This window comes from Xenopus laevis, chromosome 3S, assembly GCF_017654675.1.
Source record: "Xenopus laevis strain J_2021 chromosome 3S, Xenopus_laevis_v10.1, whole genome shotgun sequence".
NCBI lineage: Eukaryota > Metazoa > Chordata > Amphibia > Anura > Pipidae > Xenopus > Xenopus laevis.
Window position 1 is genome coordinate 53,596,287 of NC_054376.1, and position 14,856 is coordinate 53,611,142.

Here is a 14,856-nt window from a genome sequence, read left to right on the forward strand (position 1 = left end):
TTTAAACAATCACAGGTACGGTACTAAAGGTAACCATACATGGTGAGATATTGGCTGCCAAATTCTCTCCAAGCTGAAAACCTACAGGCCTTGCATGGGTGTAAAATGATGCCAGCTCTGATCAATATCTAACCTGGGCTCACTCAGATATTGATAGACAGGCTGCTAAATACAGTTTGCCAAGGATGGTACTGTGCCATGGATTTGGTCTAAGGCTGACAAGTCGGTATGAGTCCCTAAGTGATGAGTGGATCAACATGATTTCATCTTGTTTTGTCTAAATCAGACAAAGATTGAATCTTTTGCCGACAAATAAATAGATCTTGCAATGTACAATCAGCCAAGTTTCCATGAGGTGTAACTAGTACACAAGGCCGTCTCTTATATAAAGGAAATTACAGTATCTGAAAGGATGATGGCTTCACGTCTCACTCTGCTGCTTAAAGGGTCAGTAACATCAGACACATTAAGGGGGTTATTTACTAAACTCTGAATGCAAAAATCATGAAGAATTCGTGAATTTTTTTTATAAAATTTATTAAACCCTGAGGATGGAAAAGTCAGAATCTGAAAATTCGGCATCTCAGACCTGTCAAGGTTGCATATAAGTCAATGGGAGAAGTCTCAATGATTTTTTGATTTGCACTGGGTTTCGTGCAATACCCTTAAAGGAGAAGGAAAGGTAAAAACTAAGTAAGCCATATCAGAAAGGTCCATCTAAATATACCAGTAAACCCCCAAAGTAATGCTGCTCTGAGTCCCCTGTCAAAAGAAACACTGCATTTCTTTCCTTCTATTGTGTACACATGGGCTTCTGTATCAGACTTCCTGCCTTCAGCTTAAACCTCATTGCCCTGGGCAAGAGCATGCTCAGTTTGCTCCTCTTCCACACCCCCTCCCTTTTCTACTGTAATCTGAGCCCAGAGCAAGGAGAGACTCAGGCAGGAAGTGATGTCACACCATGTTAATACTGCAGCTCCTATCCTAAACAAACAGAGAGTTTCTAGAGCTTTTTACTCAGGTATGGTAAAACATTCTACAGAATAAATATAGCATTCTAGCTTGCACTATTGCAGCTAATCTATTGGCAATAAAATGCCTCAGTAGCTTTCCTTCTCCTTTAAGTTTTCGGGCAAAAAACATAAGAAACCTGAGTATTCAGGTGAAAAATCCGAAAAAAGTATGAAAATCGGATGTAAATCCGAAAAAAGTAAGAAAATCGGATCCGAAAGAATTTTGAAAATCAGATTTTTTCCCGCAAAGCAAATTCTTGGGAAAATGTAATAATAAATAAGCGTAAAACACCCTAGCTGATTTGATCTGAGTTTGTAGCAGAAAATATTGAGATAAATTTGGACTTTGATAAATCACCCCCTAAATATAATTTCCCCCTACTTTGGCAGGAAAGCCCTAACTTTTTGAGCTTGCACAAAATATGGCCTTTCTTATTTCACACCTCGACAACAACAGTACCTGAGAAATGTCAAAATGTCTACATCTTAAAAAAACATAAATTTCCTATAAGTAAGAGTAATCTTCTGAATGCATAGACATGTAGGGGTTTTTTACTAAAAGTCATATTTTTTTCTGGTTGGAGTTTTTAAAGGGGAAAAAAATTTTCATGAAAAAAAACCCCAAATTTTTCATGATTTATTGAACCCCGATGCTGTTAAAAGTCTGAATTAAAAAGTACTCCACGCGGAGCCTGCCGAGGACATGTAGAAGTCAATGGCAGATGTCCCTTTAATAATTGGAAGATATCATGATCTGCGCTGGGTTTTGTACAATAATCTGAATAATTTGTGGTTTTTGGGCGATAATTTAAAAAAGTCAAAGTTTTTGGGGCGTGAAATCAGAAAAAAAATTGCACAATTACGATTTTTTTACAATTTTATCGAGTCTTTTCCCACACCAGATATTTTCGAGTTCATTTATTGATAAATAAGGTAAAAATGTGGATGGGAGTTTGGTCGAAGTTTTTTTACTAAAATAATGAGAAATTTTCAGATTTTTAGTATATAACCTCCATAAAGTGACTTTTTCAGTTTTTTCAGTAATTATTACAATCTGAATGATTTCTTTAAAATGATGATGTTACTGGAACTTTACGAATTTGTACACATTGCAATTGTATCTGTGTGAAGCTGCATAATATACATTTGATGTGGTTAAACACAGCAAATGTTTGAACAAAACATTTTCTATATGGAATAATGCACACAGACATACCTATAAATCTAGGTTGATCCTCGGAAATCAAATTAAATAACATGGGGGTAAACTGCATCAGTGTAGTTGCCTAAAGCATCTCAAATCAGATATATGCATTTGTTTTTTAACTTGCCGTAGCCTGGTCAGAAATGATTGCTAACTGGTTGCTGTGGGAAACTGCATTGATAAAGTTTAGTACATGGTACCTGCAATTGTAAAAGAGCAACATCTTTCCAGCTTTTGCATTCATGTCTGTGTTGATTGTAGAATCCAGCATGCTGCTGGTTAAAATGCTAGTGTACGTACCAATATTTGCAGCACTATGTGTGGAATGCAAAGGAGAAAAAGGTTTCCCTATACTTGCTTAATGTAAGCCCATGGAATGAGGTAGTATATCTTACATTCTGTCATCAAGATTCTTCCAACATAATCATTCAAGTAGCAAACAGCTGTTTTCCTAGTATTATTGCCAGATTAATACTGACAAGATCTGTTTACTGGGGAATAGACAGAGAAATCCCCCATACCATGGAGTGGATAACACATGAGCATGAATTGTTAAACTCACTTTTATGTACACAAAATGCATGCCTGTGGAAACACTATTAGCTGGTGATTTATTATATACAGTACACAATGCTACACTATATTCACAGTCAAAAATGTTGCAGTTCAGATGCAAAAAAGGAACTATTCCTTGTGCCACAGCTGAGGTTACAAAGAGAATACTTTAGGCAGGAATTACATGGAGTGTTGGAGATCTCTACAGATTATGACCCATAAAAGCACCGTCGTCTTAGACTGCCCCCAACCTATAGTATTGCTGCACTTAGGAAACAACCAACTACTAAAACTGATTCACTGATCTGAGCCTTTCATTAACACTGAACATGGAATATAAAAAACCAAATGTAGCAAGCTTTACTACAGCTGGAATATTCACAGAACATTTATTATTCCTCTACACACGGGAGGATTTACAGATTGCAGCCCATAATTGGTTTTCTCTCATACAAATGATAACATCTGCTAATAACGCTAGTGACCAATTAATTGTACACATAAGGCCAACATCATTTCCCAATAGGTACTTGTCATACATTACATTAAAAAAAAAACAAGTGAATAAAAATATACTGAAAAAAAGAACTATCACATAGAGAGCTATAACCTGTTTTGTTTAGATCAGAGTTCTTTTTTTTTTTTTAGACCCAGGTAATGCTTCTCCACTGTTAGAAATAGGTGTAATGTTAAATCCCCCTGGAAATGGCTCCATAGAGGTTAGCTGTACCTTCTGCCTGAGTAACACATTGCCGGATTCTCTGACAAGGCTTTGAATTGATTCTATAAAAGTTTCATAAGGAATTTGTCTAACTGCTTCATAGAAGATATCAAAGGAACATTGAGAAATCTATGATCTTCGTGGATGTAAGGAACGTGTCTCTGGAGTTCTCTACAATAATTATTAGGAGAATGGGATTTATTAAGCCTAGCTGTGGGACCGACATGAGATTTCTTTATAAAATGCTCAGCGCTTTATATATAAATGTAAAGAGAGCGCAAGATAGTTCTTCCTTTTATCCTTCAGACTTTTCTCTAAATTTGACCTATTCAAACTGTCAACACTGTAGGTCATCCCTATTCATCATTCATAAAGCATTCACCTTGTAATTATAACAGCAAAATGTAAATGGCTACTGGCAGACAAGTGCACAATCATACAACAGACCTTTGTTACTAGAAGAATAGATTGCAGCAGATCTTTCTGTTAGCGAACCATTAATAACTCTCCTTTTCTGCAAATGGCTATAACAAACGTCATTGTATGCATTATTCAGAATTCAATTCACTACTTGCACTACCACCTGCAATCATATGGCTCCTTACATGTGAAAAATGAAAGCAGAGCTACACATCCCATTGGTGGAATAAACAGGGCCCATCATGCTTATGAGCTTGAAGACATTTCTGCCAAACCAAAAGCCCCTGAATACATTCCCCTTTGAGTTTCAAAAATGTTCCAGGTATTCTTGGATATGGTTATTTAGCAGAGAGCATTTTAGCAACAACAATGCTTTTTGTTTTGCTGAAAGCACATCAGCGTTATTGTGTACATCACATCTACACATACATCAAACAAACTTTACACATTTGAATATATACAAACATATAAAGTAAGCAGAAGGGAGAATCCATTTTTCACGGCTGATACACAACTCCAAGAATCTTGTTGTGTGTGTGTGTGTATATATATATATATATATATATATATATATATATATATATATATATATTTCTTCCATATAGCTAAAAGACAATATTTTGTTAACCGAGTCACTGCTCTGCCCTTGAATTCTTGGTTCTCCTTGTCCTTAGCCTGCAAAATACAAACCCCCAAGGCAACAAAGGGTATCATTTTGTGCTTATGCATTTAAACAACCAGATAACACTTTCCAGAATATATGTTTTAGAGTTTGGAGGTAAAGAAGCTATTTCAATAACTCTGCTAACAAGTAATGCAGATATAGTATTTCAAGAACCACCCCACTAAAACATATATTCTGGAAATTATCACATTTATCCTAAACAACTGCAAACAGAGCACAGTTGGTATAGAACATTGTCAGCTTATATGCCATGGTAACCTTAAATATCTTTGGTATTTAATGTTAGCCAATAAAATGATATTCCAAAAAAACTGAATACAGGGCTGTCCTCACTATGAAAATGATACTATTATGTAATACAAAATCCATTTTGTATTACATGCTTGTATTGTCAAGGGTTAGTTGACAGGAACAAATACTTCTCATGCTTATACTAATTTTTTTCATTTTTTTAACTTTTGGGTTTGCATCTCCTTTATGGGGGGCCACATAGGACATAAATTTTCAGAGAGTTTGTAATTGATCCTTAGCATGCAGCTCAGACAACAGTTATGACCCATGTGCCCCTCCTCAAGTCCCTGATTGGTTACTGCCTGGTAACCAAACAGTGTAAACCAAGAGAGCTGCAAAGCAGGAAGTAGTGTTCTGGCTATTATATTACACACCCAGTCACTCCAGCCTTTATACATTATATTTTTGGCTAACTAACTGTATAAGAAACATTTTTTATTTTGCACAAAGAATCTATGTACCCAGTTTTTATTTTTACCCTGAAAAATTCCTTTAACCCTGGTAGACACTGAATAAAGTCTACAGAGTTCATCACCATTCTGTATGCTGATACTGAGCAAATAAGGTTTTCTGCTTCCCAGGCTTTCCTGGCCATTAGTGGGTTTTCGTTCCTTTTTAGATTGTCACAGATTGTTGTAGAATTTTTTTTTAAAAAATCCCAACATCCTCTGTTATGAACTATGAATAAACAACATGAAGATGGCAGCACTTCTCTGCATTATACATACAGTATACAGTTCATCCTGTCTTACATGTCGGCATAAGCTTTATTTAGTAAGGCATATGTCCTACAGGGATTGTAGAGGACTTTGGGGCATGTTTACTAACACTGGAGAAAAATATCTGGAGAGATTTCTGGAGATGATGTCCATGGCAACCAATCAGCAATTAGATTTAAACAGCTAAATATAAGTTAGAAAACAAAAGCTCTGGTTGCTATGGGAAACATCTCCAGAAATCTCTCCAGATATCTATCTCCAATGTTAGTAAACATGTACCTTTATACTAGTAATGAAATAAAAGATCACAACATTTACCCTGTGTCTAGTAACCCAAGTCAAATAGCATTTGGTAGCCTTTATTGGTCAGCTATTAAAAAGCAACCATCTGATTGGTTGCGATGGCTTACTGTACATGGTGCAAACTTTATGACTTGTATTACATTACACTCTGATTAACCTACTCTGCTTCCCTACAAACTCTACAGATTGGAAGTGTCTGAGCATAATCTGAACTTCCACAAATAAATATATATGCGGGGGGGGGGGGCTATAGTTTACTTTCAAGTGCACCAATAACAAATGTTTTGTTTTTTTTAAAAAAAAAAAAGAGTCCATATAAATTCTAATAACATATCATTCTTATAGATGTGCCCTGAAAAAAAGCACAGTTGTAGCTATAGCTATAGGTATCGAGTTCTTTACATCAGCATTTCCATATAAATCATATTTGACATAATCACATTAATGGCTAACAATTTAAAACTGTACACTTTTGTTACCATGGCATAGAGGATTAGGATAAGATGGACAGGATAGGTGAGTTTTGATGCAAACACAATTCTTTTGAGCACTACTTACTATTTTAAACATTTTCCATAAACTAAACATTTATATGACCAGACCCAAAAATAAATCTTTGGCTAAAAACATTTGATTTTTTTTTCTTAGCATATAAAAGATTTTTTTCGAAAAATAGGTAATCTAATACTGTCAAGTTAAAGCGCTACAAACTAAAAAGTAAAATCATCTCTTGGAAGATTCTGGACAAGACTAGTTTAGTCGAAAGGTAGTTAGAAATGTAGACAGACATTTACACTGCACAGTTATGGTCAATTCTATTAGTTGCCAACGAAAGGACTGAAAATAATATAGTCCTTAAGAGTAGAAAACAATCTTTGGTATGACATAATATTCCATTACACGTAATTAATCAATGTACCAGGGCAACTATAGTAACTACTGTACTGTAGTATTATCACATTAACACATTTAAAAGAGAGAGAGAAATAAAAAGGATGATACCCTGTCAAAATGTTCCCATGTTTTCATGGGTTAAATACAAAATAAACACGGTTCCCTGAGTCCAGGAAAGCAATAAACATACATATTTGTGTATTAAAAAAGAGGTAGTATAAATCAGGAATTGTAAAGGCACAAGAGTGAAATGCAAACATTAGGAAAAGCATCATCTAAAGCTTTGCTTCTAAACTGAGGCTCCTTTTCACATACATGCAATGGGTTGACTAACACCAGGAAGATCAATGGGAAACTGTTCCCCCATCATCGCTGAGTTGTCTGGGCATTGTAGAGTTTGGCAACTTAGTACAGGTATGGGATCCATTATCTGTAAACTCATCCAGAAAGCTCTGAATTACAGAAGGCAGTCTCCCATAGACTCCATTTTATCAAAATAATCCAAATTTTTAAAAAGATTTCCTTTTTATCGCTAATAATAAAACAGTACCTTGTACATGATCCAAACTAAAATCTAATTATCCAAACTATGGAAAGATCAGTTATCCGGAAATCTCCATGTCCCAAGAATTCTGGATAACAGGTTCCATACCTGTATAATGATTTTCAACATACCATATTCATTCTGGGTTCAATCTTTGCAATTGAGGAAGACGTCCCTGGGACCACCCTGTTTTTGGCTCAGGCTCACTACAAATAAACATGGTCCTTTCTGCCAAATAAATATGGGTAGTTGTTGTTACATAAGCCATATTAATCAGTGGCAAAACTTTAAGTAACAGTATCTGTTAGTTTGCTCTTCTCATCTTTTATCTAATATGAATTGCGTTTTTAAGGTAAGTTGGTGACATGATCTATAGAGCACTATGTACTGTATATATATTTTTGGGGTGGGACAAACAAACCATAAAAAGTCTTTTGCAATTCTAGAGATATGCCACATTAATGATGTAGGAATTTAAGGCATCTTGCCATTCACCTGAGAAGCTTCCTGAATGTCATGAAATAAGGCAGTTGTGTGTTACCAAGAGTGGGAAAGGCACAGTAGTTACTAGGTAGTTAATGTTGTTTTGAAACTGTTTTAAGATTGCTTTAGGTAGAAATGCTGAACAGAACATTGAAGATTTTTTCTTAAAGAAGAGCAAAGAATTAAAGGTTTCTAACCCATGTTCAGAGCTTTGTTGCTGTTATATCAGGGCACACGGAAATGGAATTGGTCCTTTTTTAAAGACTTACAAAATCAAAGTATATATAGATATATATATGAAGTGCTTTTAAATGACAATACTGAAAACTGCTAGCTGAAATCAATTACATACGGCAAAATTAAACAGCTTATGGGCATAATGCACAACCGTGTACCTCTGTTGCCTTTACTGACAGATATTGGTATGGAAGCAAAGCTTTAGATAAGCTATATAAGATTTGTGCCTTTACAATCCCTTGAGTAGAACATTCATCATACACATAGCAAAATAACATACATTACAATTAGGAAGTATTGAGGTGTGCAGGGCCAGTTTTTAGGCAGGGCAGCGCAAGCATTTGCCATGGGTCCCCAGCCTCATAAGTGTCCCCAGGCCTTAAAATGTCCTTGAGAAAGTTGCTAATTATTATGAGATGTCTAACCAGTGTCCCTACAGCTGTTGTTGACTTACAACTCTCAGTCTTCAGTAACATATAAAAGCTCAACAACTGCTGGAGGGATGAAGGTTAAACTTCCCTGAGTAATTTTTCTCAAATTGGGGACACCATATGCAGGTAGCCCAATATCCCATCATTTATAACACTGGCCCTGCTGGTGTAGGGGACACAAACAAACATACATGTGGGAAAAGCAGCAAAATGAAGTTCATCATCTGACCAGTTGAGGTAGACATTAATCAAAGACACTGCTTGATATTTCTTTGCAGCACTGACAATTTGAGTAAAACCAATTAAATCCAACACTATCTAGCAAGCCAACCTTCAAAGTGAATGGACATACAGAAGAGGTAAGCTATATCGGTGAAATGTTTACAGCTCCGTTCATTGTCCTTCGAACAAACTCTACTGCCTCTGAAGTGGCTTGAAGAGATTTTGCTTTTTGAAATGGTTGTGGAGAAATGTGTCGGAGAAGGTGAGACAGATGAAGCCTCCACAACCCCGGACACTTGAATGGTCTTCCTTATTCACTTAAAGCAGAGTTCTGTCTACATTCATGGCTGGTAAAGGAATCTGATGTAGAAGTGGTGGGACATATAACTGAGTACAGGTGAATTTCATCAGTCGATTCACGAGAAAACCGTCCAGAATCACTAGTTTCACAACTTTCATCACTGTTTCCAGAATGCTCAGTATCTGCAATGCTGTTCCGCATCTTAAATGTGCCAGGATTGCCTGGAGATGGAGGGGATAAATCTTCTCCTGTCAAAACTCTAGTGCCAGGCTGATATAAGCACGCTGCTTTGACAAGTCTCTTATTGGGCTGCAAAGACAAGATTTGTAAATGCAAGTAAGAATTATGTAACCCAACACAGCTAATGTATTCATGCTGAATAGAAAGTTACCTGTTCAACATTGCCATTTTTATTGTTCTTGAAAAATGGCCATGATTTCTTGGTGTTATTCTGAACTGGCCCAAAGCCATTTATGATGAGATTTGAGCCACCCTGAAAAAAATAATACAATCTCATGGTGTTGTCTCTTTTACAGTCTAGCTGACATAAACATTTCATTAAATCAAACTAAAATCTTGCAAAAATTGCTGGTAATTTTATATTCTCCATTATAAATAGTGTATGTTTTCCCTTTTATAAACATCTATATTAGTTATTAGAATACAATGAAAGCTGGTTTTCTTCTGTTGAATAAATACTTATGAATTAATACAAATAAAAAAATAGAAAAGTATGATGTGACCTCAGAATGGTATACTGGGAAACATCTTCATGTCCTGGCTTCACAATTAAATGGTGAAGAGAACGGGGGAATATGTGGAGAACAGTGACATCTAGGAAGTGTTGAATGGAAAGTGAAAGTAATTCTCTGTCTGCTCCACCTAGAGGCATATAGGAGGGGCAGGCTATATTTGATTGACAACTGAGATTTTTAAATGAGCTTACAACAGCTATGAATGCTTTAATAAACAATTGAAATTGGATTTCATGTTTAATTTGAAAAGGACTTTTATTATACAGCTGTTTGTGTCTGGGTGACAGGTCCACTTTAACGTAGTTCTGGGTGACCTGCTGTGTTAAAACAGAAAGCTACTAATCCACAAGAGGATAAAAGCAAAATATCCTTATATAGATATATATCTATATAACATCCTTCACTTGGGTGGGTTTCGAATTAGTACAAATGTATCTGTACAATAACTTAAGGGGGAAATTTACTAAAGGTCGAAGTGGCTAACGCTGGCGAAAATTTGGCACTTCGCTGATTTACTAATGGTAGCTGGCGTAATTTCGCCAAGGAGACAGACTCTGGCGAAACTTGGAACTCTTATGCCAGGCGAATTTTCGGTCTGGCAAAAGAGCGTTACTACGCAAATTCACTAAGTTTTTTATTTTACTGACCGTTACCTCTATCGCCAGACTTGCCTTCGCCACCTCAGACCAGGCAAAGTGCAATAGAGTAGATAGGAGTTCCTCCTTTCCCCCCTACATTTGCTAACATATGGCACCTAAACTATACCGTGGGCACATGTGTAGGGCAATATAACAACTTTATATAATTTTATTAAGGTTCCTTAAGGTGGCCTTGTGTAGTTTAATGTTTTTGCTGTACTTTAACTGCTTTTAGCCGTATGCTAATTAGCCAACGCTAGCGTAACTTCGAACTGCTGAGTATAATTTCGCCAGCATTCAGTACCCTGTGCGCAACTTCGGATCTTCGTGAATTAGCGTTGCCCAGGCGAATTTTCGCCTGGCAAAGTGTTGTGATGTGCGCAAAGCCAGAGCAGGTGAATTTTCGCCGGTTAGTAAATTTTGCCCAAGGAGTTCCATAAATAGACTCTATATTGGTAAATTTTTCAATATAAAGACTAGTCAGAAAAATGATGAAACAACAAATGTCTATAAACACCATCACCCTGGTAACACTTTACCTTGGCATCTATGAAATGGGTAGATTCAACAGAAGGAATCAAAGGGCCAGTATTTTCCTCTGTTTGGTCTGCTGTCTTTCTCTCTTGCCTATCAGTAGGAGCTGATGCAGCTGCATGAGGTAGAAGGTTGGTTTCTTGCTGAACAATCTTAGCAATGGATGCTTTCCTGTGTTTATAACAAGGCAATAATAACACCTTAATATGGCAAGTATGTTTTTTTAAACAAATTGCTCTTACTCTTTTACGGGGGTGGGGGGGTGGATTAAAGAATCCCTACAGGACTGCAAAAATACTCACCTAGCTTTGCTTCGGTAAATCAAGATAAGGACACAAATCAGGATACAAGTCATTGCAATACACACCCCGACAACAATGCCAGTCATGGATTTCTGATCCAAATGGTAAAATCCAGAATAATCTGTGATGAACAGAATTAAAAAACATACACGTTGTTCAAAATGAGGTATTTAACTTCTATATATATTTAAATCAGGGCTCTAGTTAGTGATGGAGTAGCCATTCAGCATTAGCTGATAGCTGGATAGCCGCAGGCTCAGCACCATCATGCCCTAAAACTGCTGTGCAATGCAGTACATTCTAACAGAAGTTCTTTAGCTCACTGTGACTACTGTGCTGCCCATAAGAGATAAAAGTGTGGCATGTTTTCAGCTTTTCCACACTCCAAAGGACATATATTTTACTTTAAAAAAATAATGTAATTACAGTACTGCAAGGAGAAACAGCAATAGTAAAACTACATTTATGAATTGCTGACTTTCACAGCACTTTAGACTTTACCTTCACGATGTCCAGAATCTAACTGCTTTGACTTTGCGACTACTCGCATATTCTCCTTTGACTCCACCACCAACTCCACGACCTTAGAGAAGGCGCCCTCTCCGGCTTCATTTGCAGCTGAGATCTTGACAAGGTAAACGTTTCCAGGCAGCAGATTCTCTAATAATGCCATTGTCATTGTTCCTGCAATGCAGCATTAATAGTGTTACACAGAGAAATGAATTTCTTTTCTCGAAAGATGATGGTTTTATTGACAATACCCATATTACCCAATACAGTTAGGTATGTAACATTATTTCTCAGTATACATGAAACCATTAAAAAGGTCTCCATAAAAGGGATTATTTCTGAAAAAGCAATACAAAATCAATGAAATGGTTCTTTATAAATATATAGTTATAATAATCTGTGTTCCATGCATAATGGAAACAGCACCTATAAATGCCAACACTTTTGAAGAAAGAAAAGTGAGATTGCAAACCAACATATTTGTGCAAATGATAAGGGCTGGGCTACTATAAGTTAAGCCCAAAATGCAAAGGCAGTTTACAAAATATTTATAAGAAACTGTCTCTGGTGCTAGAGCAGTTACAAATGCAAGTCCAGGGGATAATCAAAAGCAAATAATAACTAACCCTGTACAAGATCTCATTTTGGTGAAAGGCGCATGGCAGCTGTGTCTTGTCTGCCTTGACATGGTTTTTAGTAGAATTGGTTTGGTGCTATAAAACTGTCATAGTGCTGGCAACTTCACAGACTTTCAGGCTTTAAATACTGATCAAAACACCAGAACAGAGACTGCAAGTCTGATTGACTTCCAATGAAGTAGGATCTAAGACTAACCATGCAAACATTTTGTAAGCCATTAAATTAAGAATTTAACATATGTCCAGGACACCAGAGGGTTTTAATCAGCGGGAGTCCATTAATTCATTAATGAAACCACTTCTCCGGCACAAATACTTACATTATCCATCTAATTTAAAGGAATTTAAAAGAAGACCGCATGATAACAAAAAGATATAACATCAATCAAAAGATTACATTTTGGTTTAGATATTGAAGAAGTATTTTTTAAATACACAGCTAAAAATGTTGTGAGCTTTAGAAATAAGCAAGCTAAAACAATTCAGCATAGTGGTACCATTTCACAGCCCCTTTGTGAGTACACAAACAGATATAACAGGTATGGGATCTGTTATCTGGAAACCCATTATCCAAAAAGCTAGGAATTATGGAAAGGCCATCTTCAATAGACTCCATTTTATTCAAATAATCCAAATTTGGTTTCCTTTATCTCTGTAATAATAAAACAGTACTTTGTACTTGATCCAAACTAAGATATAGTTAATCCTTATTGGAAGAAAAACCAGCCTATTGGGTGTATTTCATGTTTAAATTATTTTCTAATAGACATTAAGTATGAAGATCCAAATTACAGAAAGATCCGCTATGTGGAAAACCCCAGGTCCTGAGCATTCTGCATAACAGGTCCCATACCTGTATATATCCCATTATTCCCTAAACCCCCCAAACTCAAAGTAGTTTTACAAAAGCTAGCCCAATAATGGTTGCCAAATCTGATCTGCAGGAATAGTGATTAAGCTATTCTTATTTCTCTTCTAAGAAAAGGCCAGTTTAAGACATTTTACCATTGCTTATGCAATAATATCATTGGCACACCTACAGTAGTTATTCAAATACATGTATTGCCTTTGTCCTATATGGGTGGCGTGTGACTGTGAGTGTGAACAGACTGCTGAATTGCTGCAGATCCCATTTTATACTACAAAATAATACTGTATTTTATTCTATAGAAATGTATGGATTCACTGGCATAGTGAATAACTTGGATGCAATGACATTTACCTTCTCTATGCAGAATTTGCCATTCACCAGCTATCCAGGACTTTCTAGATGTGTACATGATGGTATAACTGGTTACAGCCGAATCCAGCTCCTCGGGGGCCTTCCATGAGACCAAAGCAGTGTTTTCTTCAATCAATGTCACCTTTACTCCCACTGGTGGCCTTGGTGGGGCTAAAAAATATTAATATCGATGTGTTTCTAAATGAATGATCCAGTCATTAGTTCAGTCCGTACAAAATTCTATACCAGTAAAGTAGGCTGATCTTGGTTTGTCCAACTGGAGGCCCATAATCCATATCTGGCCCTCCATGGGTTTTATGGCCCATAGCACACTCATGGATTCAACAAATTTCTTATGTTATCTATATTTTAATATAAATTAGGCCTAGAATGTATGGCATACACAATGGTTTCAAACTCTTAAACATTTCTTAAAAAAAAGTTTTTATCTTCTCAACTTTCAACTAGTTTTGATCAAAGGTTGCTGCAAGGATATTATTAGTTTTTTAGACAGTTATTAGTATTAGATAATAAATTCCCCATGAGTCTTCTCCTGCACAGAGGACTCCAATGCAGCTTACATTCAACACAGCTGCCTAATGTGTGCATCTGGGGGATGTGCAGTATGAATAGGATTAAAATTGGCAAATGTAGTTAATTTGAATTTATGAGGTAAGCCATTGGTCCTGTGCTTTAAAATGGACTGTATATTCATCATTGGTGTCAGACCAATTATTTGGTAAATGACCCCGACAGTCAGGTAAAAAGATTTCACATCAGTTAGTGAAAAATGCATAGCCTCAAGTTTTCCTTCCAAACTGTTGCTTTAACTACATATAAAGTATACAGTCATATTCAGCTATGACTGCTGCCTTAAAGGAATTGTTGAGTGTAAAAATAAAAACTGGGTAAATAGATAGGCTATGGGAGCAGAGTTTGTGCTACTGCCACATTACGGCAAATATAAATGGTACCACTCAACAAGTAATTATTAAGTCAAAAATGCAAAAATGTGGTTAAGATGGTAAAGGAGGGTTCACTCACAGTTCATCTCAGTCCCAAGGTGCAAAGTCCAAAACACTGTATCCAGAAAAGGATGTGAGGATCTCCAATAATAAAGAAACAAATATATAAAAAGTAGAAAAATGTATTAGGACATGAGACCTTGTCCTAATACATTTTTCTACTTTTTATATATTTGTTTCTTTATTATTGGAGATCCTCACATCCTTTT

General features: G+C 36.3%; 1 protein-coding gene across 1 annotated transcript in view; it reads right to left on the reverse strand.

The window, feature by feature from the left end:
- Window positions 1-7,341: 7,341 nt before the first annotated feature.
- prtg.S (protogenin S homeolog) overlaps window positions 7,342-14,856 on the reverse strand; it is a 71,388-nt gene continuing 63,873 nt past the window's right edge. The window contains exons 15-20 of the mRNA XM_018255456.2: window positions 13,623-13,793; window positions 11,754-11,936; window positions 11,253-11,373; window positions 10,956-11,121; window positions 9,415-9,516; window positions 7,342-9,332 (exon numbers count right to left, since the gene is read on the reverse strand). Coding sequence (XP_018110945.1) covers window positions 9,033-9,332; window positions 9,415-9,516; window positions 10,956-11,121; window positions 11,253-11,373; window positions 11,754-11,936; window positions 13,623-13,793 — 1,043 coding nt within the window. The 3' untranslated portion in view covers window positions 7,342-9,032. The remainder of the gene's footprint in view (window positions 9,333-9,414; window positions 9,517-10,955; window positions 11,122-11,252; window positions 11,374-11,753; window positions 11,937-13,622; window positions 13,794-14,856) is intronic.